Genomic DNA, 27,219 nt, shown 5'->3' on the forward strand with positions numbered 1-27,219 from the left:
ATGTAGAGAGCCCTGTCTCTAAGTTTCTGAATAAAATCTAGATAGGGTTCTAGGCTTGGAATTTGCTTATGCAAGAAAAATTCATCAGTCAGTTTACCCAGTCCATAGTTTCTAGTCTTCTGACTGTCGACCCAGGCCCAGTAGGCACTTTTGATGGCTGTCTTGTTCAACGGGGACCCTGAATCCCAGGATTCTTCGAGCCCCAATGCTATGAGGAACTTTTTAATGTTTGAGAGCCATCTAATCTTGTGGGAACCCTCAAGATGCATCACTTCTCTTAGGCCGTTGGCATATTTAGATAACTCGGGTGTACGCCACAGACGGGCCCAATAGAGAAGAGGACGTAGAGTGGCAAGATCTTTCAATGAGCGACGTCCTAAATCGCTCAATAGTGGCTTGGTTGGGGTCCCCTGTGGAAGTGAGACCAACTCTCTAAAGAACTTGTTTTCTGCCTTTACCATGTCATCAATTTTTTTCAATGCCCCAGAGCCCAGCGCCATATAGTGCCGAGCCTACGGCCTTGGCTGCGTAAATCACAAGGGCTGGGGCAATTGGCCTGGATCTTGATGAGCGATGCTCTCTGCCTATGGCACCCACAACCCGCTTATGGTTCAGGGCCATTTTATCAATATGTGGTTTCCAGGTCAATTTATCTAAAATTCTGATGCCCAAGTAATCAAATGTTTTGACGCGCTCTAAAGGCACCCCATCAAGTGTGAGAGTGGTCTTTACCTGCCTGCTGGGATTAAAGTAGAGGAGCTTGGTCTTCGAGGTATTAATTACCAGGCCCCTCAGGCTGCAGAAAGAATAAAAGCTATTTAGCAATTTTTGCAGACCGGCAGGTGTTTTGGAAATTAATAGGGTGTAATCTGCAAAAAGTAAGGCGGGCACCTTATCTCCCGCCAGAACTGGAACATCTGCACTTATTTCTAATAGGTAAGAGATCACCCCTTTACAAAAAGAGAAAAGAGGGTTGGGCCCATAACACAACCCTGGCAAACTCCTCTCTCTACTGTAATTTTCTCAGTTTTCTGGTCCTGTGTACCCCACCTAACTCGGGCATAGTTGCCCTCGTGCATGCGAACCAGAAGATTCAGAATGGCCGAGGGAATCACCATCTCCTGTAGGACCAGCCATAGACGGTCTCGGGGGACCAGGTGAAAGGCAGTCTTTAGATCGATAAAAGCGAGGTAAAGACTGCCCTTTCCGATGGTCACCACCTTCCAATACAGGAGGGCCAGCCTAAAGGCCTGATCAATCGTGCCTGTACAAGCCCTAAACCCTGCCTGATAATCCGATAGAATGTTGTTCTCCCCGGCCCAGGAGAGAATTCTCTCCAGTAAGACCTGGCCAACCACCTTCTGACCAGCATCTATAAGGCTGATGGGGCGATAGTTGGCAGGGTCTCTCGTGGGGCCCTTCTTATAGATGGGGATTACCTCCGCCCCCTTCCAAGAAGAGGGTACGGGGGCCCCCTCCAAGAGGGCATTAATCAACAGGGCAAAATATATAGCCCATTCTTTAGGATTTGCTCGATATAGGTCGCCTGGTAGGCCATCTTGGCCGGGGTCCTTCGCGGGATGATCTTTTCTATGGCTATCTCTACCTCTCTTGCCACTATTGGCTGAAATGGTTCGGGAGGAGCTAAAAGGGGTGGGCAGTTAATGGGCTCTTGATACTCCAGGACAGGAACTCCCTCATATAACTTCTTTAAATGATCGTACCACTCCTGATTGGTGATATGGTTTGGAATCTGGTCAGGGTCCCGACCATTAGTTCTCCTGACCAGGCTCCAAAACAGGTCGCCATTTTTAGACAGACTAGCCGCCTTCAGGTCTGCCCAATGGGATTCCTCCCAGACCCTCTTGGCCTCGCCATAGCACGTCTGTAATCCTTTCTAGTCCGTTGGACCTCACTAGTGTTGTGGTTCTTGATTGCGGATATCAGAGAAGACTTTTTCCGTCTACACTCCCTATTTTACCATACTTCTGATGATTTACGAACCAAGGGTTTCCTATTAGAAGGAGAAGATTCCAAAAAGAGGGAGCTCAACTGGTCGGTAGTGTTGACATAAATGTCCCCGATAGCTGGAACCCCGTCCTTTTCTGTGCATGCTTCGAACAATTTGGGGGTCTGAACACTCAGGATTTCCCCAAGGGCCAGCATTTTCCGCTCATTAATAGCAATTTTTGGCCATTTGAGAAATCGTTTGCAATTTGATGGTAAGACCTCTTTAGTTGTCATCATGGGGCTAGTATTAGAGCTGCATGCCTCACCGGGCCATACATCTGTCATAGAGAGGGAAAGTGGATTGTGATCACTATCCGTTGATGGGACAACGATCATATAAACCACCTGTCTCCAGAATCTCTTGCCGACTAATATATAGTCTATTCTGGAAGGGCATGAAATCCTATTAAATGTATTCGCTCCCATAATGTCCGAAGTGGTGCGCCCGTTGACAGCCCTTAGTCCAAATTCTAATACTAGAGTATTTAATTGAATAACCAACAGTGACCATTTCTTGACCGGTGGTAAAGACAATGATGGTTGTATGCCCCATCTGGCATCCTCACTTTTCATTCCTATGGGATCATCAGAAGCCAGTGGCTCGAATGTACAATTCAAGTCACCGGCCACCATGACGTGGTCACTAGCGGGACAGGAGAGGAGTTCATTAGATAATGTGGAAATGATTGGAGATTTAGCTCCTCCTCTTGCGCCTCTAGCATAAACATTGAATAGTTTGATGGTAATACCTCCGATGGGCCCCCTCAAGGTTAATCTCATAAGATCCGGAATGGGACAAGGGTGATGGGTAACCCTGCAGTGAAGAGCTATGTTGACCCAGACCATCAGCCCCCCTGACGGGCGGCCACGCCCTGCAGTAATTGCAGGTATAAAGAAACACGAATAGCCAGATTTATGTAGTGGCACTACACTCCATGTCTCTTGAAAAATACATAAATCATAGCCATCTTTTTGTTGGTCAATCAGATTGAGAGATGTTATATTTGCATTAGGGGCTTCACCTGGAATACCAGTAGAATTAGGTATAGTAGGTAGTCGATCATTTGCATCAAGTGCGGAATAACTCACCATAGCTGGAGCATTATCAGGAGTAGATATCTTAATAATTTCCATAGTGGGAAACCGCCTAAACTGTATGGCAGCTCGATCTGGGGGAAGGTTCTAAAGTCGAGTGCTAATAAGCCCTCAGCAAGGACATGGTTGGTAACTGTCAACTCTATAATATCTGTACAATTGTCCCCTTAGCTTCTTCTTTGGGCCCTTGTTAAGTCCTCCCTGATTAAAGACCGACACCCTCTTACGTGGCGAATCCAATGTATCGCCTTGTTAATCAGGGAGTCCTCATCCTCTCAAACGAGTTTTAGGAACATTGACCATATAAACTCTTGGGTGGCTGATCTTAGGTCTAATTCGAGCATTATACGACGTGGATGTTGATGGTTGATCAAGGCCAGGGTCGGTGTGTACTAGATGAGAAACAGGACTATAACTTGAAGGATGGAAAGAGTTCTTAGCTAAGAACTTTTGTGTTGATTTATTTATGTTACAGTCCACCTGTCCACTTGGCTGTCTAAGATTACTATCTAAATTAGATAAGGTTGTTCGGCTGAGCAGCTCATCTTTTTTACTGTTAGAGATTAGCTGTTTTTGATCCCGGAATGTTTCTCTACGGACTTGGTTACCAGTACCCATAGGTGAGGGGTTACTGTGTGGGTTCTTAACAACACTTAGTAATTCTAGCATTAACAGCCTTAGCTCACCTAATTCTGATCTGAGGGTGGCAATAGATTGAACGACATCATGTAAATTCCACGTATTAGTGGTTCTCCCCAGAGTCCCATCTGACACAGTAGTTCTAACAGCTCCTTCCGTCCCAGTTTCTTCAAGTGTCTCTATGGCATCAGCTAATACAGAGTAGCGATTGGTACAGGTAATCACTATAGGCTCCAGTGGTATATAATTAGGAATGGTAATGGGACAAGGAGGCTTAAGGCTAGTTTCAACATGTTTAGCTGAGGGTTTTTGAAACATCAATGGTACAATCATTGGTCTAGTGGGACTTGCAATTTGGGGGCTACATATAGTAAGATTACTCGTGGGGGCAAGGGGCAGTGAAAGATCTTGTGACAGGATACCCACACAATCGTTAACTAAGGTCTCGTCTCGAGGGTCTGGAGGGTACAAGGGTTTTTGGATACTTTCCTGGCCTTTTTCCTTTTGACCGCCCCCCCATTCGTGCCGGGTGCCCCGCCCACAGGATCCATGAGTTTCCTTTTACCCATATGTGCTATTCAGTGGAACAAAACCCCCTTAAAACAGAACAAAGCAAAGCAAGCGCCCCCCCTTAGCAAACGCAACTGTATTTTATTTAGGGCAAAGTCAGTACGAGAGTTCCAATAACACAATAAATCACTGAAGCTTCCCCTGTAGCGGTTAAAAGTACCTTCGCCACACTGTGGGTTGACTGAAACCTGTAATCTTGGTGCAGACATCAGGGAAATGGCCCAGCCCAGCCTCTTCCGGGCTGTGACGGGCGCAGACGGGCCAGCCCTTGGCCCGGGCTTCGCCAGTGCGCGTCCCGCGCCGCGGGAGCCTGGCGAGTTCTTGAAGCGCCTCCTGGCGCTCTGACGCAGAACTGTGCGTCTACTATGGCCGCTGGGAGCTGTAGTTCGCTGCGCGCGTGGTGAGCGCGATCGTTGCAGTCCCCTGGGACAGGATTTAGGCAGGGAGAGTCCGGTGGCTGCTAGAAATCAGCTCAAAGGCGGCTGCCTCTGAGAACTTGCATCCTTCAGGACCCGCTTTCCTCCTTGATCTCTTCTTCTGCCACTTTGACAACCAACCAGATTTAAGACTTGCTGAGTCCGGCAGCCCAGAAGATTCACTCATCGAACCTCTGGCATACGACTGCGCAGGGGGTGTGCGGTAAAAAGGCTGTGGTGTTAGTCGACCTTTTCTGAAAAGCGGGACCCCTGGTCACCCAAGTCAGGGAAGAGGACCCTGTCTGCAGGGAGGATATATGTATATATGCATGCATGTATATATTCATGTGTGTATATATGTATATATGCATGTGTGTATATATGCATGTGTGTATATATGCATGTGTTTATATATGTATGTATATGTGTGTATATATGCATGTGTATATGTATGTATTTATGCATGAGTGTATATATGAATGGGTGTGTATATATGCATGTGTACATATGTATGTGTATATGTATATATGCATATATATGCATGTGTGTATGTGTGTATATATGAATGTGTGCATATATGCATGTGTATGTGTGCATATATGCATGTGTATGTGTGCATATATGCATGTGTGTATATATGCATGTGTGTATAAATGCATGTGTGTATATATGCATGTGTATGTGTATATATATGCATGTGTATGTGTATATATATGCATGTGTATGTGTGTATATATGCATGTGTGTATATATGCATGTGTGTGTGTATATATGCATGTATATATGCATGTGTGTTTGTATATATGTATGTATGTACATATGCATGTATGTATATATGCATGTGTGTATATATGTATATATACGTGTATATATGTATATATGCATGTATATATGCGTGTATATATGTATATATGCATGTATATATGTATATATGCATGTGTGTGTATATATGCGTGTATGTGTGTATATATGCATGTGTGTATATATGCATATATGCTTGGTGTATATATGCATGTGTATGTGTGTATATATGCATGTGTGTATATATGCATATATGCTTGGTGTATATATGCATGTGTATGTGTGTATATATGCATGTGTATGTGAATGTACGCATGTGTATGTGAATGTATGTATGTATGTGTATGTGTATATATATTTATGTATATATATGTGTAGGTGTGTATATTTATGTGAACCCACACCCATGTTTGTATGCATAATATGACACAAAGCAGTACAGCCTAGGGTCATAGGTCGTGCATCCTAGGCCATATGTCAAACAATACAGATAAATAATGTGTATACATGCTACAAGTGTATCAACAGCCATTTTGGCCGCAAGGCGAGCTGGAACTTGTGGTTCCCTGTAACGGCGGCAGCGTTTGCTGAACCTGGCAATGATGGGCTCCTGCGCTGTGGAAGCTCCAAGCAGATTATCAGCCCCTCCTGTCGCGATCAGGGATTGTTGGTGGCAGTTCCGGCCGCAAGGCAAGCTGGAACTTGTCGTCCCCTGGGAAAGCAGCAGCGTTTGCTGAAACTGATGCAATGCCGCTGACCGCGTGACCCGCAGGGGAACGTGGGCGGGGCAGCGCTTTAGTACCACCCGGCTAGCTCGAGCCAACCTATGGGTCGCCTCTCCCCGCATCCACCTCTCGCCGGACAAGGGCTTACCTGTGGGAGGGGCGACCCCACTACTTATACCAACGGCAGCCGTAGCTTGGCCTCTCTCCTTCCTGTGTCACTCTGCGCTGTTCCGGTGTCGTCGTCCGTCGTCGTTGTTAGCCTCCCCCCGGCCTCGTCCCTGGGCATGACCAGGTTGCACGGGGCCCCAGTGGTGATTGCCACGGGGGGGTCAGTGGTGGCTGCGCTATGAGCGCGGGCGGATAGCTTAAGGGGGGTGGGGAGAGCGAGCCCGCAGTGCCGCGTGGGCCATGGAGATTCTTTTCTTGGCGCGGGCGTGTTTGGGGTGCGGGAACTATCCGCGGGTGAAAGTGCGTGTCGCGATTTGTTAATGCCGTTGCCCGGAGTGTGTGCCAGGGAGTGACCGAGTCCAATCCCTCCATGCTTTCCGCGGGAAAGGTGTGTGCCGCAATTTGGTTAAGGCGGTTGGGGGGGGAGTGTGTGACTGTGAGCAATCGAGTCCAATAACTGCATGCTTTCCGCGGGGAAAGGTGCGTGTCGCATTTTGTTCCAGACATTTGAAGCCCCTGGATTAAAAGTTTCTCTTTCAAATCGTCTTCCTTACACATCACCTTGACTCTGAACCCTGCCCTCGTGGGAGATTGGCAACTGTAAGCAGAGCATTCGCTCTTTTCTTTACACACTTCTCATTCCCGGCTTTCTACGTGACACTTTGTGTGCAAATGTCTCTCCAGTTGCAAGGTCAATGCTCTGTAGTGGTTGCTGATTGTGACTCTGCAATCGAAAAGCAATTTCCTGACATGAAAATGCCCACCATTATGACACAATTTTCGGCATGCATATGTCAGTTTCCAGGAGTGGCTTCGGGTGTGCCTGTGGCCGCCTGTGCGGGCTCCTCTCGGCCCTTAAGGCCCGATACTGGGGCATTGTGCGCAGGTGCATGATGTGAATGAGGCGGCCCCTCCTTCCAGCCCCCACTCTCCATTAGCCATTAAGGTAGCTCAGGGACGTATACTACGCTACGGTTTAAAACCCAGAAGGCCAGGAGCTTAAATCGGGCGGGTAAATTCATAATTAACCGGCTTTGGTCGTTGGAATGGTTTCAATTGAATTGGGAATTTTCAGTGCTTACGAGGCACGGACCTCACCCACTTTAGTACTACTACGAGGCACGGACGCCACCTCAGTTTAGTACCCTCCTTACACAGGGTGGGCAGAATAGACTAACCACTCAAGTCGCTCGCGCGTCTCCACAACCGGAGAGGAGTTAGCCTAACGGCTAGGGCGCTCGATTGCTGACCTGGGATACGGCGTTCGAGTCTGGGTAATGGCCCTAAGATATCTGTGCCCCACTGACCTATCTATACAAGGGTTCGATGTGTGACCTGCACGTTAAGCCGCAGTGCGTAGAAGTGACCCGGACATGTATTTGTCATTAGGATCGCAATAGATAGCCTTTGAACTCTTAGGAGTCGCAAAGAAGGGGGCGTGTTGAAGGGGCTTTCCATCCATCTCACTTTCAGCTCGCCATGGAAGGGGCAAATGCTTTGTGCCCGCTTATAGGGTAGTGGGAATCGGGGCGTGTGGTTTGTGGATTATTTATTCTATGATACAAAATTGCTAAGTATGCAAGCGTTTTCGCTTTGCTTCAGCCGTGTACAAATTATGAATTTGACACTGAAATGGCTTTGTCGTGCCTATGCTTCGCTGAGAACACGTCCCGCTCTTCTCCTGCGCAGGGAATAGCTCGGCTCGAGACAGTCTCGCACAGATAAAAAATCTTAAGCTGACCTAGCTGGTTCCAATTAGACTGGAAAATGATCTCACTGTGCCCTCAAATTATATTCACAAGGCGTATAACTGAGAACGCTTTGCAAGTATCAGTAAGTGCAAGGAAATTAACTTCCCCAGCGGTAAACAGTGAGACATGAGCTCGGTATCAGCTCTCCAGTACGTGTCAGCACTGTTTGTGGGATCAGTGTGCAGAGACAGGTTGTCTTCACTTAGGCCTTGATTGGCGCCCCTGTTCGACCTCCAACCGTGACGCCTCAATGGTCCGCTGTCCCGTAATAATTTAATCTAACCTGTACATTGGTCATTGGTGAGATGGCTCCGTCAAAGGGGAGCAAACAGATTAATCGGAACCACAGAAGTTGTGTTAACAGGCCGCATTTGGGCCACAGCACTGGAAGCTGGTGGCAGCAACTGTGAAAGGATCCGAGAGAGGACTAAAACATCGCTTGGTGTCTACGACATTCCTGTTGGGACAGATATGTAACTAAAAAAAGCGTAGGCGAACGTCCTGTTCTGCAAACATGTGACTGGGCATTCCTTCACTTTTGTTATTTCCGTCCTCTGGCAGAGAGGTACGGGCGAACCATTGCACGATGTCGCATGTCATTTAACGATTGCCAGGCTCGTGTCAGCCAATCGGCTTGTGTCCGTCCTCTGGCAGAGATGTGCGGGCGAACCATTGCACGATGTCGCATGTCATTTAACGATTGCCGGGCTCGTGTCAGCCAATCGGCTTGGTCATAAAGTTGTGGTGTTATCTTATTTGGTTTTGATTAGCTAAAAGGTTCTGCGCCTGTGCAGATGCATTACAAATGGGAAGAAGTGTTCTAGAAGGGTAAGTGATATAGTGGGTTCTCAATCCCCAAACACACACTCTTTTCTCCCCCATTGTTCTTCCCCTCCTCTCTGAGTAAAAGAGAGCTATTGTGCATACTTTAGACACGGAAATCCCTAGTGCCCCCCCCCCCCCCCAGCCCCCCATAACGCGTCATCACACACTTACACAGGCCTTGGAACCACTTTAGAATTCATTGACTTTGTAAACTCCACTGGGCGATTCCAGTGCCAGAACATTCTCTGCACAATCGCGGACAATGTAACAGAAAGGGAGCATTCATTGGCTAAGGCAATACGACTGAATAAATTACAAGGGGGCACGTTACAAAATCGAACGTGAGGTGACACAACTTAAAAATGATTATATATTACCAATTTACAAGCATTAGAGGGCTGGATTCCGTGACCCGCCAAGATGGACAATTTGGGGAACAAGTGCATCAACTAAATGAGCTGTTCTACTTTTACTGTTTATTTTATTTCTTTTTAATTCCGGGTGCTCATGTTATTGTAAATGTTGCCAAGTTTTAATTAATTAGGCATATTGTAATAAGATTACAACGCCATTGCACCTAAAGCAAGTACAATCAAAGACATATGTCTCCTTACTCCAAAATATTTAATGTTATTTAATAGCGAGTTACATGGTAGGTCCATGATATTGCCATCCTTCATTCGCACTCCCTCATCGATTTCTTGCTAATGCAGTATGCATAGCAGTTTCAGCAAAACAAGTACATAACCCCGCCATCTCAGCCTGCATGGTTGTCGAAGATCCTCAGGATCGGGTTGCTCATCCTAGGGGAGAACCCCCCCACCCCCTTAAGGCATTCTTTTCAGAGCATCACAATGTGTAATTGAGAACAGTAGTGTGGGGGGACATATGCTCTCGAAAACACGGATTCTGCGGGTGTTTTCATGCACAGTCATCATTGTGTGATGCAATCCCGTCACTGGAGCTGCCAGCCGTGGACCTGCTGGCCACTACACAGTACCACACAGTGAAATGAAGCAAGGTTGTATGAAGGCCATGCTCCTAAAACACGAATAGGGTTGGGTCCCGGGAAACCATGGAACTGGTATAAAGTCATAAAGGCATAGCAGGGTGTTTACCATAGCCTGAGTGGCTCGTTGCAGGGGCATCCTTCACCGAAAAGTGCTTGGAGGTAGGGGTTTGCAATTATATTGCGTTGGCACTGGACTGTGCCGAATCAGTAAAAGTGTAACAAAGTCCGGTATTTACAGATTCCTGTTGGAATGCCAAGATCCCTTGGTTGGTTTCATCAGGTGGATAGTTTTAACTAGAAACACTAAACCTAAATAGGGTATTTAATCACAACCCAGATGCAAGGATAACATTTATGCACCAAGGTACATTCACATCACAGAGGCCTTTTGATTATGAGGAGAGCAGTTTCCACACGGTGTATAGTCATCGTAACATGAGATATGTGAGGTAGTATAGTTTCCCAATATAAGTGTTGCTGATTAATCTCATGGAACTTGATCTCTGTACTGGACAAAAGGTGTAGAAAGAGGGGTCTATTAGTATAGCTGCCCTAAATAACGTGGAACCAGCCCAGATTTAATTTCACTACCAATTGGTAGGTACAACGTGTGCCCAAGTACTGTAGGCAGCTGCTGACATCTGCTCTTAGGTGACAGGGGAGGAACCACAAGGGTAGGTTGTTTCCCAAAATGTTGGATATATGTCTACGCCACGCATACACACTTCATGATCAGGATTATTTCACAAGGGCTGCCCCAAACCATGGTCTCCTAGAGTCATTGATGGTCAAACTGGAGCAATTACTGGAATGGGTCTCCCTCATCCCCATTGTTTAGCGCCAGCAATAAAGTGTCATTCTTAGTGAGTGTCACTCGTGGTGCATCGAAAGGATGGAAATGCCACACAGGGCAGTAGCGAACCGGGCGGACATAGAGGGGGAAGCTCTCAGTTGGCTAGGCAAGGAAGCGTTATGGTAGCTTATGCAACTAGGGAGCATGGACTAAGCCAACAGCTAGCCCGGTTGGTGATGTGGGCAGGTGACAACAACAGTCTTAACCCAAACTGCAGGGTTCACACGCAGTGGAGGGCCCTGGGCTTGGTGCACTAGTAAGCGCGTAGCCTGAGTCGGATTTATTAGTGGGTATTCAGGTGCTGAGGCAGTATTACCATGCCCGAAAGTGCATAGTGAGAAAGTAATAATGTCCCGAGTTGCCCAACTCGATTTTTTCATCTAGGCAGGTGATTCCTGCAAGGGCTTTGCTATGCTTGTGACCGGTAGGGGCAGGTACTACCAAGGTGATGCATCAAGGTTGCAAGCTCGCATCAAGAGATCGAGTTCAAGCCATTCCAAGACAGTCAATAACATCTGCGCTAGAGACAGGAGCTAGGCAGTGGTGGTAGCGGCCAGTTAATTGTGGGCTTTTGTGCAATAACCTGTGATGAACGTGGGGTCAACATAACTTGGCTACGGATTGAAGAAGGTTGTTTGGTGTTCCGACTGCCCAATGGGGGACAAGGTTTTACGTCCAGGTGCTTCCCCCCTTTTATATGACAGGGACACAAGGACATCCCATTCGTAAGGCACTTACCCCAGGGTAGGTTAGTCCCCAAGGTGGGATATGGCCATTGTTGTGCCTCGCCAGGGTAGAGACAGCCACCCACATCAGCTGGAGCCAGGGTAGAGACAGCCGCCCACATCAGCTGGAGCCGGTAAGGGAGATAAAGGTTGGAAACATAGACTGGTGGGAGCTGGGCCCCGAACCCCTTCACAAAGTCAGGGTAAGGTGTCAAAGGAGAGGCCTGGAGTTCATTAGGCATGCACCCATACAGGAAAAAACCAAAGGGTACTACAACCAAGACGGGGTACACTTGCCTTGATTGGGAATAGATAAGTTCCTCCTGGACGTACAAGAGGCAATAACAGCGGCAGGATGTAAGTAGCTAAGTAGGTGGGGGGCTCTGTAATCGACGGGGGCCTCCTCCACAGCTGTGGCGGAGTACAGGGCGATCTGGAAGCAGACGGGTACAGTAAGGGTACCTCTGCGGCAGAAGGGTACAGTAAGGGTACCTCTGCCTGGCACAGTAAGGGTGCCTGAGCCAAGGACCAGGAGCCGAAGGAGGTACCGGGAAACCGCGACGGCGCCCCGTTAGTCCTTCGGGCGGTCGGGGGGGCCTGAACTGATCGGGGGGTGCCACACCGCTCCGCCCTGACAGGGGGGGCGGGAGTATAATGAAGATGGTAATGTGCTGCACTGTCAGAGCATCGACTCGCCGTGTCAGATGGCTCCTTAGGCAGGCGGGACAGCGAGGGGCTGCCTGCTTTGGATCGCCCGTAAGATGACCCACCTTAACGTCATACCTGTGTTGTATGAAATAAACCTGCAGCAGTTCTTTCCCACAAATATGTCTCCTGAGTTTCCTTTGGGTGGGAATTGTAATTATGCATTGTACAAGCGGGCGGGAGCGAATGGCGGTGTGGGCACTATGCCGCTGACCGCGTGACCCGCAGGGGAACATGGGCGGGGCAGCGTTTTAGTCCCACCCGGCTAGCTCGAGCCAACCTATGGGGCGCCCCTCCCCGCATCCACCTCTCGCCGGACAAGGGGAGGGCTGACCTGTGGGAGGGGCGACCCCACTACTTGTACCTCGCCGGCCGTAGCTCGGCCTCTCTCCTTCCTGTGTCACCCGCAGCTCTGCGCTGTTCCCACCCTGAACCCTGACCCAGCGGCTAGAGCGGCGGAGCTAAGTTTCAGAATGTTGTAATGGTCTTCTTTGTGTTGCAAGCGGAGTTACAGGGCGATCTGGAAGCAGACGGGTACAGTAAGGGTACCTCTGCGGCAGAAGGGTACAGTAAGGGTACCTTTGCCTGGCACAGTAAGGGTGCCTGAGCCAAGGACCAGGAGACGAAGGAGGTTCCGGGAAACCGCGACGGCGCCCCGTTAGTCCTTCGGGCGGTCGGGGGGCCTGAACCGATCGGGAGTGTGCCACACCGCTCCGCCCTGACAGGGGGGGCGGGAGTATAACGAAGATGGTAATGTGCTGCACTGTCAGAGCATCGACTCACCGTGCAAGATGGCTCCTTAGGCAGGCGGGACAGCGAGGGGCTGCCTGCTTTGGATCGCCCGTAAGATGACCCACCTTAACGTCATACCTCTGTTGTATGAATAAACCTGCAGCAGTTCTTTCCCACAAATATGTCTCCTGAGTTTCCTTTGGGTGGGAATTGTAATTATGCATTGTACAAGCGGGTGGGAGCGAATGGCGGTGTGGGCACTATGACTTTGGCAAGATGGATGACTGCAATCCCACCTCTTTGCTAATGTCTCTGGAATCCTGGGCTTGAATGTTCCTGATTGATGTCATAACTGAAATAACAGCTTTTAGTTTTTCACTGCTGTAACGAAAGAGCACTGTTTATAACCTGATTTTAGAACTGGGTTTCATGGTAGCGATTTCTAGTAGAAACAATAAACAACATGAATTTGCTACCAGTACAAGTGTTTACATTACTGCAACTTTCAATGTTTACTATTTTTCCCGAGGCCACTACTGTATGCCTGTAAAATGTATGTTATTCGTCCCAGTTGCCATTCTGAAAAGAGTTAATCATTTAAAACTTTAATTGTTAATATTAAATGTCGCCAGGTATACATCTTATTGTTTCAAGATTGATACTTAAATACATCATTTATTCAATACAAAACGTAATGTATTTTCAGACTTGTCGAGATGCTTTTTGAACCAACAGGGTTGGATGACAATATTCAGTTTGATATGTTCCATTGTTTGAATATGTGTGCTTAGGTGGGTTGCCTACGACCATGAAAGATACAAAGGGCACCAGCACTTATTGGAAGAAGGGGAGTATGCTGACTGGCACGCTTGGGGTGGAGTGAGCGATGCTGTGCTGTCTTTTCGGTATCTACAGGCTGTGAGTACTATCACAATTTCAGTCTATTTAAGGATTTCATGTTGTTTTGTTGTTATTGCTTGTTAATTTTGTGCTAAAAAATCACGTACCCTATCCCAGCACTTTTTTCTTAAAATAAATTATTTTGGGCAGATTGATTTACTTTCAAAAAACAGCCTCGTTACTGGCAGAGATAATGGCATTAATGCAGTTTTCTCGGTAACTGCTTACAGTTAAAGATGTAATGATGCGTCTGCCCTACCCGTCAGTGAGCCTTATTACATTGTTTTGAGACCGTTTTTAAGCTCAACATTCAAATAATGTAACACAAATGAAATCCGTTTACCTCATTTGGCCATTGTCGCCTACAAATTCATATAACTTTAAAGAGAACAGATCCTATGAAAGGCCCCACTGTATTTACACCATCCCGCAAAGCAGTTGAACAATCTACAAAGCTTGTTGAGCACAGTCAATTCTTCCTGTAGCTAGGGTTCAGCCCTAAACCCTATTAAGGCAGCTGTATACGTTTGCGCGACAAAATCTATGCTTTGTCGGTACCACTTATTCCAAAGCACGATAGCCCACATGTGAAATGTATCTCCATACATTATATTTACATCGTCATGTGAAACCTCCTGTGTATAAACAGAGAAAGTCCAAATGACTGCTTTGCATAAATCTTGCCCTAATTAGAATAAGCGTACAGAAGAGGTTTCGTAGGGCACAGCCGCTTGATTTTGTCTGCTGGTTGCTTTCCCAGAGTTATGACTCACTTTTCTAGTTTAACAGGAAAAGTGGTATGCCCTGTCAAGCAGGTGTTTTCACTGCCTATTTCATGCTGATAAAAGTAGCAGATAAAGTTGCTCCACAGAATAAAAAAAATGCAACGTGTGCTACTGATCACCTTTCAAGTCAGACAGTATTCCTATTCTGAATTGTTGCCGTGGCGCATATAATTTCAAAGGAGATGCGATCAAAGGGCGATTTGCTGATGCATTATAATTCTTTTCCGTGCTCAGTGGGTATGAGAACAATTCCGACCTGATTCTAGCCCTCCAACACCTCCTTATAACAGCCTTGCTTTAAAAACACTGCAAGTTAAAAAAACACCCTAAAATAACCTTTAAACCAAAGAAATTCCTTATTAAACCAAAATTCTAATTTAAGACTTGCGCCGAAAAGACTGTTTGTAATTCTGAAGTGATCTAATTCATGGACTAGGGATTAATGTTAAGAATTTTGAAGAAAAGTCAGGAGGCAATAAAAAAAATAATCGGAAATATTTGGCGGGTGTCCCACTTTTTAAAAATACAATACGCATTGTACCTCTGTACCGTTTTCAAGAGTTTTGTTTGATAAATACAAATTTTAGGATTACGGATGTCCGTTCTAATCCTAAACTCAATTTTGTCTCAATGGATATACATGCAGCTTGACTGAGATTGGTGAATTATGAAAATGGTGAGGCACAAATGTATATATTGAATTGCAGCGCAGTGAGCGAGCACATCATCCAACAAAGAGTTAATGGGTTGCCCCAGTAAAACAATTGAAAGGAATTGGGGCAAAGCGGTTAATTGTTCACCATACTTTGTGATTGGAGCTGACCAAAAAAGCCATAGTGTTACTGGTATTTCTTGGAAGATACTCCTAAAATGTTTTCTGTTAAAAAAAAAAAAAAAAAAATCAATCAGTCAAGCTTGGCTCTCCACTGTGGTGAAAACACCATGCAGGTAGGAAGACACAGCAAAAAGAGTGCGGAGAGTAATAAAGGGTAGACAGAGTTCAGAGAATGAAACCAGAAAAGAAGATGTAAAGGATGGGGAAGCAACGACTGACCTGAGAGTGAGACATTCATAGGAGAAGGTGGGAAACAGTGAAACGAGGTCAGAGAAGGACATAAGGATAACAGGGACTGGAGACGCGAAGCGAGCGACAGTGAAGAAATAGAGGTGAAACATAAGAAAGAAAAATAAGGAGTCACACGTAGAAGATGTGACAGTGTGACACATTAATACTAGAGAGAGAAACGGATGGGCCAAAAAGTGGCAGAGGAACACGAGAGGAGCTGGCAGGAAAGGCAGCTCACAATCGGTATGCACTGACAATTTAATGACAGTGTGCCCATCCAGCACTCCTTTTTGGGACCTGATCTTCTTAATGTTTGTTCAATTGAATGGGATTATTTCCAATACATTCAGCCAACCAATTTTGACTTATGAAATGCTTGTCTTTAGTCACTTCATTCACTTCATTGTTTTCATTGTTACTTCACAATTATCCTGTTTATTACAGGTGGTGCTGCTTACATCACAGTTTATATGTTGCAATCCATTCAGGACTGTACATCCCTATGCATTTCAGGACTAGGCCCTTCTTCAGGCGAAATGTGTATGGATCTATATGGAAAAAAGAAATGTTTGTAGACCAGGACTGTATGACCTCCCTCAATCTAGCACAAGTAAATGTAGGTGAAAATACTGGTGTGAGGAATTAGTGTTAAAAAAAATTATACTAAAAGAATCGTGTTTCAAACGTGCCAGTACCGGTGCAAGTTAACTAATTCTGTGGCTGCAGTAACTGAGGCGGTGTGTTATGTCACGCGTCAACAATGGCTGGTGGTGACTAGTGCACTTTCTGAAGATTGTATCCAGAAAAATGGCAAGTTAGCGGTCAAACCGACGGTGTATGGTAGAGTGGTCGATATTGTCCAGCTTGAGGAAATTCTGGAAAACCGTGCGGTGTATGCCGCTCCGATCTCTGTCAAACGGGGTTTCCCTGCTGTGTGCTGGTGTTCGTTACTCCCGTGAGGTGAGTTGTTAGACAAACGGGCATAATTTAATAAAACATTCATGGTGTTGCATGCATTCAACTTCACAACCGAAACCAGTGCTTGTTTGAATCTTACCGCGTACGCGACCGTGGTCTGGTTCTTCCCGTCTGTGGATTTCACCCGTGATTCAAATGTCGGCTTCTCAAAAATCCTAGTCGATTTCAAGTAGTGCCAATACGGATGCACAAACAAGCACCGGTTCGGTTGTGAAGTTGAATGCATGCAACACCTCGAATGTTTTATTAAATCACGCCCGTTTGTCAAACTTTGGGGAGTCATTGTTCTGGATTCCGTTAAGGTGCCCAATTACCCCATTGACAAAACAGGGTCGACGCAAGTACGCAGCCCTGCCTTACCCCCCTGCCTACTGGGAATCGGGATGAGAGCGTGCCATTTTTTCCACATCTGACTTGACCAAAATTGGCCTCATGCAACCTGATCAAAATGATCAGGATGTGAGTGGGGACGCCAAGGTCAGTTAATACAGCCCAGAGTTTCCCCCCGAGGTACAAGGTCAAAAGCCGAACGGAGGTCGACAAACACCATATAGAGGCAGCCACCCTCTATTCTCACCGTTTTCCAATACAGTAATTGTAGGCGGAAAATTTGGTCAACGGTGGAGGTGTTCTTTCTAAACCCTGCCTGATAAGGACTAAGAATTGCACACTCATCGATCCAGTCCTGCACCCGGTCCTGGATGAGTTTTGCAAAGATCATTCGGGGGACATCAATGAGACTAATCGGTCGGTAGTTGGAGGGGATCAGAGGAGAGCCATTCTTGAATATGGACACTATCTCTGCGCCCAACCAAGAACATGGAACCGACATGCCACTCAATATATGGGCCCCAGATTTTAGGCTCTTGTTTAAAAAGATCCCCTGTTAATTTGTCCAACCCAGGGGCTTTCCCTGATGCAAGTTTAGAAATAGCATTGCTGACTTCAAGCACCGTGAACTCAATCACCTCCGTGTCCACCGACAGTGTGGGGAGAACGGACGAGTCCTCTGTGCTCTCAGGGAGTCCCTCGGTAGAATATAGCGCCCGATAGTGTCCTTCCCAGGCCTCTGGAGCTTTATTCGATTCTATAGCTGCCTTTGACTCACTGCATCCATTATTGATAATGGTCCAGAATTTGCACGGGTCTTTATTTGCAAGCGCCAGCGATAAGTTGGACCATTTCTCTTGGTCCCACTCTATCTTGGCACATTTGATCAGATGTTTGTAGCGTGCCCTCATGGTTTTAATTACTGGTCCATTATTCTCTTTAATGGCCTGCAATAACTCAGATTTAGCCTTCCTGCATGCAGGGTTATACCAGGTATGGGGGGCGCCTTTTTTACTCTCCCCGAAACCCGGGGATTAAGAATCTCACCCAGATTTCTCAGTAGATCCTCGTGAAGAGATTCCAATTTAGTGAAATACTCAGACGATGGTGGTTGATTAATTAGTGTCGCAACCTCCATAAATAAGGAAATTGTGAGGCTATAGAGTTTCCCTAGTTGGTCTGGGTGTTCCAGTAGGATGTGCCATTTGACTCTACGTCTATCGTTGGAAACAATAAGATTGTCATCATTGGCGCCGGAGGCCGAAGGGCCCTTGCTACTGCTGTATGGTAAGCCCAATTCTAAAATTAGTGCGTTATGATCACTATCTGCTCTAATAGAAACAGTAAAATCATTAACTAGTGGCCATAACCTTGTTTCAACTAAAATATAGTCAATAAGAGACGTGTCCAGGTTTATTGTAGGTGGATTTAGCTGGGATGTCCGAAAAGGTTCGGCCATTGCACGCTCTTAGGGAGTTATTTAGGGTGAGTGCCGTAATTTGAATAGGCAGCGGCGTCCATGCCTTGGGTGATGGAACTTGGGACAATGGTATCGACCAATGGTCGTCCTCTGCAGTTAGCACTTCATCGTTTAAACCTTTTAGGGATTCAAAATAGCAGTTAAAGTCACCGCCAACCACCAAACGGGTGTCACTCGGAATAGTGGGAATAAAAAGGGCTAAGTCCTCAATAGTAATAGACTCATTACTTAGGCTGACAGGTCGAGACTAGACATTAATCAGTGCAAGTTTAAGTGCATTGGGCCAAGTGAGAACTACACATTGGATGTCTCTGGAGTGGGTTTCTAATGATTTGGCACTACAGCCAAGGTGAGTACCAACCCAAATTGTCAAGCCCCCGGATGGGCGGCCTTTCCCTCCTCAGGTAGCCGGCACACCGAATGCCGCAAAACCGGTCCGGTGTTGCACGGTTCGGGCCCAAGTCTCCTGGAAGAGACACATGTCACTGTTGTTCTCAAAAGACCCCCATTCTGGACAACTCATCTTATTGAGGAGCCCTGCCAGATTCCATGATAATATTTTAAGTGAATCTAGCCCAGTACCCTCAACCTTGCCACCGACTGGATCCGTGTTTCCTGCGTCAGTCTGAGTCACTGGACACGCTATAGACGCCGGTTGTTTATCGACCATTTCTTTCAGAGTCCTAGGGTCTCTACCACTATTAACAGAGAGTTGACTATTACTAGGGCTAGGTAGGGTTATTTTGTTCGACCCATTAACTCCCACCTGCCTCGCTCTAGTGATACACTGGCCATTCCTTTCTTGTGGATTTCCTCCCGGTGCTCCATCAGCCCTGTCAGTTTCGATCAAATCACGTTTTTTGTACCCAGGGTGCACCCTAGTCAATCGACCAGATCCAAACCACTGTATCTGTTATGTAGGGGTAATGTCACAGGGCCAATCGACTCACCAGTTTCTCCTCGGGTTGGTCCGTCCAATTGGCGACCTACCCGAGTCCATAATTGGCTAGAGCCAGTGTTGGTGTGCAGTTGACCCGGGGGATAGAAATATGCCAGGGGAAGCGACTGGATGGCTGTTGCGGGAGAAAGATGGGGCCATTGACAAATATGATGTGCTATCTGTGTGTTTCTAAAATTTATCAGACACAATTGCCCATTATATCCTTTGGCCTTTGGCCAACCCACGCCACCCTACGGACGAGTACATTTTCACTAGTCACGGATGGTGGAAGTGGTCTATTTTTATTTAACCAATCCGTGACTTTGTTTTTGAGTGAGGTATGAGATTCCTCACACTCGTTCATCAGCTCCGGAACACCGACCAAAACCACCACACATGGGCTAGATTGGGGCGGTAAATCAATTGTTAGGCGCCTTGGGTTACTGGTGCGTTGTTTCTGCTTGGGTACGTTAGCATTGTGTCTTATGTTTGAAGCTTGCCCCATATTGCAAACAAAACCCACATTCCATCTTCTGACCCTTTCCGCTCTCCCAACATCTAGTACAATAGGATCTGGTACAGCTAGCCTGCCCACCCCCTCATCATTGTGATTTAGAAGTACTGGAGTAGCTATACCTGCAGTATTACCCGTGATGTTTGAGCCATCCAGAACTACAGGTGCAAGTTTATCATCAGCTTTAGATAATATAGCTACATCCCCTGCAATATGGTTTAGAACATTAGTTACAGATACTAGGCTAGCTTCAATAGCTGCCAGTCAGTGGGTAAAAGGCAACAAAAGATCAGCAAAGAAAGTCCCCATTTTGTCCCAGAAAGCATTATTCGTAAAAAGCATTTCGGCAGTCAATGGATCGAGTGCCGCCAATTCAGGTAAACCTATTGCTACTTCCAATTCTTCTGAACGAACCGGGGTTACCCGCGCAGCATCGTCCATCCCCAGGTTCGTGAATTTGCTGCGACAGTGATTCTTGGGGGGTGCTATGTCCCGTTTCTTTTTAGTCGCCCTCTGCCTTAACAATAAATGTTCTTTTCTGCTCTTTGTGGTAGTTGTCATTGATCTTGTTTTAGGAGGGGATGCCTGGGCCGATGCCATCACTTCTATAGCTATGTTTTGTGAAACCTCCGCAATCAGGTTGGCCATTGTAGAGGGGGGGGTTGTTACCACAAGATAGATCCGGTACAGGTGAGCTAAGCGGGGTACATCCATTCACAGGCAAAACAGGGTGAGCATGCACGTGAAGAGATAGCCTCCGCTCTGTTACCGCTATCTCTTGGTCCAGCGCTTTCGACGCTCTTGTTAAGAAATAGTCCAAAGTCCCCATCATACCTGCACTATTCATTGCTGGCTTATCCTTGGAGATGCCTGTCGCCATTACTAGGATTTAGACAAATGTACTCCACACTGCGTAGATTTGAGACAATGATAGTTAACTTACCGGGCGGCAGTGGGCCTCTATGTCCAAGGCAGTCGTTAGAGGGTGGGCCCGGCCCAGCCTGCTTCCGGCCTCGAACGGGCTCAAACGGGCCCGTCCTTTGCCCAGCGCGTGCCTGCGCGCGTGTCGCGGTGGGCGTGTCCAGTAATATAGGCAGGCCTACACAAGGGGAGGCGCTGGCTGGTAGTAGGTGCGGGGACTCCTGGGCAATGGAGTCCCGCTGTCTCCCTCACTCCCGGGTGTGGCGGCGTGATGTGTCACAAAATACCGCTACGAGCGGCTCCCGCGAAGCGGGGGCCGCAAGCGGTTATGAAGGTGCAGGGGGAGGAGCTGGCTGGTAGTAGGTGCGGGGACTCCTGGGCAATGGAGTCCTGCTGTCTCCCTCACCCCCGCTGTGGCGGCGTGCTGTGTCCCAAAATACCGCAACGAGCGGCTCCCGCGATGCGGGGGCCGAGACCGGTTGTGAAGGTGCAGGGGGAGGAGCTGGCTGGTAGTAGATGCGGGGACTCCTGGGCAATGGAGTCCCGCTGTCTCCCTCACTCCCGGCTGTGGCGGCGTGCTGTGTCCCAAAATACAGCTACGAGCCAAGAATTATCTCACGTATTCCATTACCAATGGCAGGCTCATAAGCTGAACAACCCTTCTCCTATTGACTCACATTGTTAGTCAAGTCATGTCAAAGTAACTTTATTCGGTTCTAAAGACCATAAACATTTCAAAACCAACATTACACATTAAAATTTCCATGACCTATTTACACAGCGACATAGATAAAACTATTAAAAGAGAAATTCATGAGAATCAATCATTTAAAGAAGGATATAGTCTACAATACAGAGTACATTAACGCAGCAAAATCATGTTCATGACATCATGACTCGTAACGTTTCCATATGGCCTTTGCAATTTGAATGTAATTAGAGACCGTGATACATAAAGCTGTGGTAGCCAGAGAATGCAGATAATTAAAGCCCTCAATATATGTACATGGCCTGATTTCTCTCAATAAGGAGTCTAAAAATTTCCCCCTCTGCTCTTTATAAAGGGGGCAGAATAGCATAAGGTGCAGAGTGCTCTGAGCTGCCAAATTATCGCATGAGCAAGGCATAAGTTTGTCAACCCATCCTGATGGTCTCGGAAAAGCGATTCAAAAGTGCAAAGTGCACAAGCAGAGTCTAGTTAGATAAAATCTTGCCTGTACATTTATAGTGAATGTTAGATCAGATTGCTGTTGGACAGGGAACACACATGGGAAACCTGTCACCTCAAGTTGTGAGCGGTGCGTATTTACCCCAGAATAACGCACCTCTTTTATGATGGCTTTCGCATTTGTGTGGATGCTGGCAGGATTCTCAAAGTAATGCCCCAGGCCGATCTCATACAATATATCTCTTACAAATCGGAGGCAAGGGATCAACAGTGCTCTATCTAGGCTAATACAGCCTTTGATAACCTCTCTTGAAAACATTAACTCATCAGACCGCCACATTTCTGCCCATAAAAGCAAAGGGGCAGTATCTATATGATCCTCTAACCATTCTAACCCTTGCTTGTAGGGGTGCTGTTTGGGGTCATTAATAGCCTTTTTATGAATTTGTTTTCCAAAGCCTGTAAGTGGCGACTTTTATGGTAACCCCAGACTCCAGCCCTATAGGATACAACAGGCAAGCATTTAGCTTTGTAAAGTATAACCATCTCTCTCACCGACTTATGACCTAGTTTGCAGGCAAAGCAGAGGAGCCCCTCTACAACCCTGCCAGCATGTTTCACCCTTGCAGTGACAAGTGGTTCCCAATTCACCTTATTATTAAAAATGTTCCCTAAACAGTTAAAATTATTCAATTGATCCACACTCTTAACACTTACAGCAATATTTCTAGTTTTAGTCGATTTTCAACCACACACCATACTGTATGATTTAATAAAAGAAACTTTAAAATCAAGTGCCAGCATAAAATCTGTGAAGGCTTTGAGTACTTTTTGAAGTCTGTTTGCTGTCAGGGCCATTAACACGGTGTCATCCACGTACGATAGTAGCTAGACCCAATTGCCCCCAATTTGGTTAAAGTTAATTTCCTTATCAAATAAAAATACCTAGGCCATTGGTATACGTTAAAAAGAGAAAAGGAGCTAAAATGCCCTTCTGTGGAGACAATAGGCCTGGTCTGTTCCCCTTGTGGGCCATATCTAACGGTAACAGCGGTGATAGTATGAAGCCTATGGAGAAGGGTAATCAATGCCTCCTCAACACCCATTTTCCCCATTAGTACCCACAATTTCTCCTGATTGACAGTATCAAAGGCACCGGACAAGTCCATGAAGGCCAGATGGATAGAACCCCCCTGGCCTTCATGTACTTGCCCATAATCAGGGACAATTTGAGGCACTGCCCAGTGGTACCCATTCCCCTCCTGAAGCCGTATTTTGGACATGACCCCTGTGTTGGTCACCCAAGCCAGAAGCCGAGCCAGGACGACCCTCCCTAAAATCATTTTTGTTGCATTGAAAAGGGAAATTGGCCTATAACAGGCAGGATCATTCCTACTGACCTTTTTAAATACTGGAACCACAATGACCTCCTTCCAAGTTGCAGGGATGGGACCAGTCACTACTGCTTTAAAAACAGTAGTCAGTAGGGGACCCCGAAGGTTAGAATTACTTTTAGACAGATCTAATGGGAAGCATCAGGACCTGAAGCTTTCAAACAAATTCCCTTTGCTAAGGCCTCCTTAAGGGAGAAGATGTAGCCTTGCGGTTAGAACTGACCCCGAAGCTGGGGAACTGTGTTCGAGTCTTGGCAACCACGCTCAACATCCTGTGATTCTGGGCAAATCACTTAATCTTCCTGTGCCTAATAAAAATTAATGTGTCCGTCTGTAAGGAAACTGGTGCTCATGTAAAGCGCTCTGATACCCGATGTCTCAGATCTAGTTTGTGCTATATTAAATTCTTTAAAAAACAAAACTCAGCTACAGAAAGGGGCGCACTTAGATGAGAAACCTAGGTTAGATTTAGGAGCAAATCCCCTCCTGCCTCCTCTAACAGAAGGCAATTTGGATTAAATATGGCTGAGAAGTGGTATTCCCAGACGTCCCCCAAAATCAGAGTCTGCCTAGCCTCTTCCGTGAATAAAGGGCGATTGATGATATCCCAAAAGCTTTTGGAGTCATCGAGGGAAATGGCTCCCTCCAAATCATCCCACTCTAAGCTCCTCAATTCATCCTTCATTCGATTAATTTTATTTTTATATTCCTGCCGTGCGCTTTTCACTTGGGTTCTATCACGGGGGTTATCATGGAGGGCCATTTTGAGGACCTTTTGAGCTCTAGAGCATTCAGTGTTAAACCACTGTGTCTCATGGTGTTCCTTTATCTGGACCGATTTAGTTAATCTTTTAGCTACATCCATGCAAATCAATTCAAATTCGCAGATGACCTTATCTTGTGGAGAGTCATGTAGGAGGCACCTCATAATCCGATCATAGTTGGTTATCACAGTTTGTGCCTCAAATTGGGAAGGGATTATTTTATTCCACTTTAACCTTACCCCTTTATTACGATTATAGTGGATCAGGCGACCATCACCTTTTCCTGCCTGGGCTAATACACTTAGAAATGCTGTGAGGAGGTTATGATCACTAGCATTGTTTGGTTCCACCTCAAAGTCACAGACCAGTGTTAGGAAGTTCCTTGAGATAAACATACAATCAATAAAACCTTCTCTGCCACATCCAACATAATTGGGGCACAGTGATGATGGACTACTAGCCACGTTATTGATGAGGTCTAGGTCATTCTCGAGGATGATGGAATTTAAGGCCTCGCCCTGTGGAGTATGGATAAAATGCAGCCGGGGATTACCTTGTATGTTCAGCAGCCCTCAGACTCGGTTGGTACTGTAGGGACAGGTAGTTTAATTAAAATCCCCCACCCGAAGAATAAATAGTGGCTGCCACTTCACAGAGATATTTTTAATTTCCACCTGTAAAGCTTCGATAACATGACAGCTATGTTGATCAAAGATGTTATAATACCAATTCACCACTAATATCTTAACCTGTATCAAATTTGAATGCATGGTTAGTTGATACCAAGGGGACAATTTTACAACAGAGACTTGTATGGACCCATATTTGACTGCGATTAGCAATTTCAGCCCTCCTATTGCCCTCCCTGCTGGGGAAGGTGTTGCGTGAATTGTAAAGGGGCAGTAACCGTCCAACAAAATATCGTCCTTATGCCATGTTTCCTGAAGGAAAATGATGTAAAAAAAACTGATATACTTAAGCCATACCTCATCTATCAGTTTGGAGCACATCTCTGCGATATTCTAGGAAATGATTTAAACGGGCGAGAGGTTTGTCCCTGATTCTCCAAACCCATAGGTTTAGAGTTAGTGGCGGACGTAGTAACAGAAGTTGCTGGGCCAGGCCCCTCGCCACCAGGGTTACTATTTTCGATTGGGTTATAGGGCAGGGAGCAGGTTTCTGGTTTATCTGAGTTCTTAAAAGTTCTGATGAGTTTGTGTGGAGTGGTGTCCGGTGGATCTAACAACTCCATGCTACCAGGTACATCTACATATGGGTCTCTCCCTTGGTTAATACAATACAAACCCATTCTTCTTGTTACAGCTGTGTGACTAGATTGTACAGTCAGTCAGTCTATATCAGTCATACCAGAGAGAGCATCAAAACAATTAGGGTTAATATATGTGGAGGGCTTTATCGGGGGAATGTGTTCAGGCCTAACCATAGGGGTTGTTGTCTCAAAATAATCCCCTGGTGGGGTGAGGGCGTGGAAAACCCAGGGGGCGAACCTTTATCAATTCACCAAGAGAATCTCTGAGGTTTTCCAGAGAAATGTGCACACACCTGGCATTGCTAAAGCTGAGCACAACACAATCCCCTTCCATGCATTTGGCCATGTAGCCCACCCAACTCACCCGCCTTGCCATGATGATACATTCAAACCAATTTATTTTGGATGGAATTTTCCTAAAGCACCAATGAGCTGATTTATTGATAAGGTTTTGACAGCTTTTTGCTGGCCAAAGGGCACATGGGGTACCCCCGTCAAAATCAATGTATTCAGTGTGCATTCGGGGGTAGATTTAGTGTGTTATTTGCATCCTGCCCACTTAGGGAACCATTCGCTAGACCATTAGCGTTTATATTTACTTGTGATGGGCTGCCCCCACTTAATGTGTCAAGTCTCGACCGATTAGTAGCCCTATGCCCCAGCTTTTGGTTGTTCCCATAGGGATTCCCATGGGGCACAGGTTCCCATAGGGTTGGGACCGGGAGGTTATTACTGGCTTAAATAAAGGGATCATCTTGAGAGGAAACCTGGCTACTTGAAGAAGGTGTTAGGCTGATTGGGACCATCCCCCTCAAAGAGGCGCTAGTAGAGGTGTCCTCTACCCTTTTATCACTGCTACATGGTTGGGTGGCCAAATCATTCTGCTTTTTAGATGCCACTTTTTCCTTTGGATCCGGCAACAATCTAGCAAGTTGCTCTTCTATACTGACTAGTCGGGATAAAATCGGTGCAAAGGCCTCTAGTACTAATTTACTAAGTCTTTCAGTAAGAGTGTCCATGTCCTCCTGTGCAATGGTTCTTCCCCCCTCCCACGCGAGCTCTACTTGCATTTCCGGTTAAGTGGGTTTGTTTAGTTCTCTTAAGCCTCAGTGAATATCCCTTCAGTTTACATTCGACCCCTGCTAATTCAGGACAGTTTCTCTTCCCTCCTGTTGCGGCTTGGGATGCAGTAGTTTTAGTAGTTGGGCAAGGGATAATCTCAAGTCCCTCATGAAGAGCACGTGATTTGCCTTGACGCAGAATTAGAACAGTGGGTGAAAGTGGGGCTTATAACCTCTGTTCAGTATCAATTTGAACTGCAGCTAAATGCGAGTCAGTGGTGGCCGGGATGTGTGAGACTGGGAGAGGAGTTAAAGAGAGACTTTCCTCAGCCAGTTCTATCTCCTTAGTAATGGCCCCTACCGCCTTTATAAGAAAGCCGTCCAAGGTGGTGTCAGTAGTTTTTGGGACAGGCTTAGGTTTCCGTTTCCCCATAATAAAGATTTTCCTTAAATATACAAGCTAGGGGAATTAAGAGGTTTTTACCTTCACGTGGCTTCAGAAGGCTGAGTATCGAAACAAATGTCCCCAGGTCAAGGTGTAAGAACCAAGAGAGTAGACCTAGCTCAGCCTCCTCCGGGTGTGGACGGGCCCGCCCTTGGCCCGGCACATGCTTGCGCGTC

At 46.5% G+C, this 27,219-nt stretch overlaps 1 protein-coding gene across 1 annotated transcript in view; it reads left to right on the forward strand.

Moving 5' to 3' along the window:
- The window catches only part of CRYBG3 (crystallin beta-gamma domain containing 3), a 1,541,789-nt gene that overhangs the window by 912,170 nt on the left and 602,400 nt on the right, over nt 1-27,219 (forward strand). The window contains exon 12 of the mRNA XM_078657810.1: nt 13,819-13,945. Within this exon, the coding sequence (XP_078513936.1) occupies nt 13,819-13,945 (127 nt within the window). The remainder of the gene's footprint in view (nt 1-13,818; nt 13,946-27,219) is intronic.

Source organism: Lissotriton helveticus, chromosome 8, assembly GCF_964261635.1.
Source record: "Lissotriton helveticus chromosome 8, aLisHel1.1, whole genome shotgun sequence".
Lineage (NCBI taxonomy): Eukaryota > Metazoa > Chordata > Amphibia > Caudata > Salamandridae > Lissotriton > Lissotriton helveticus.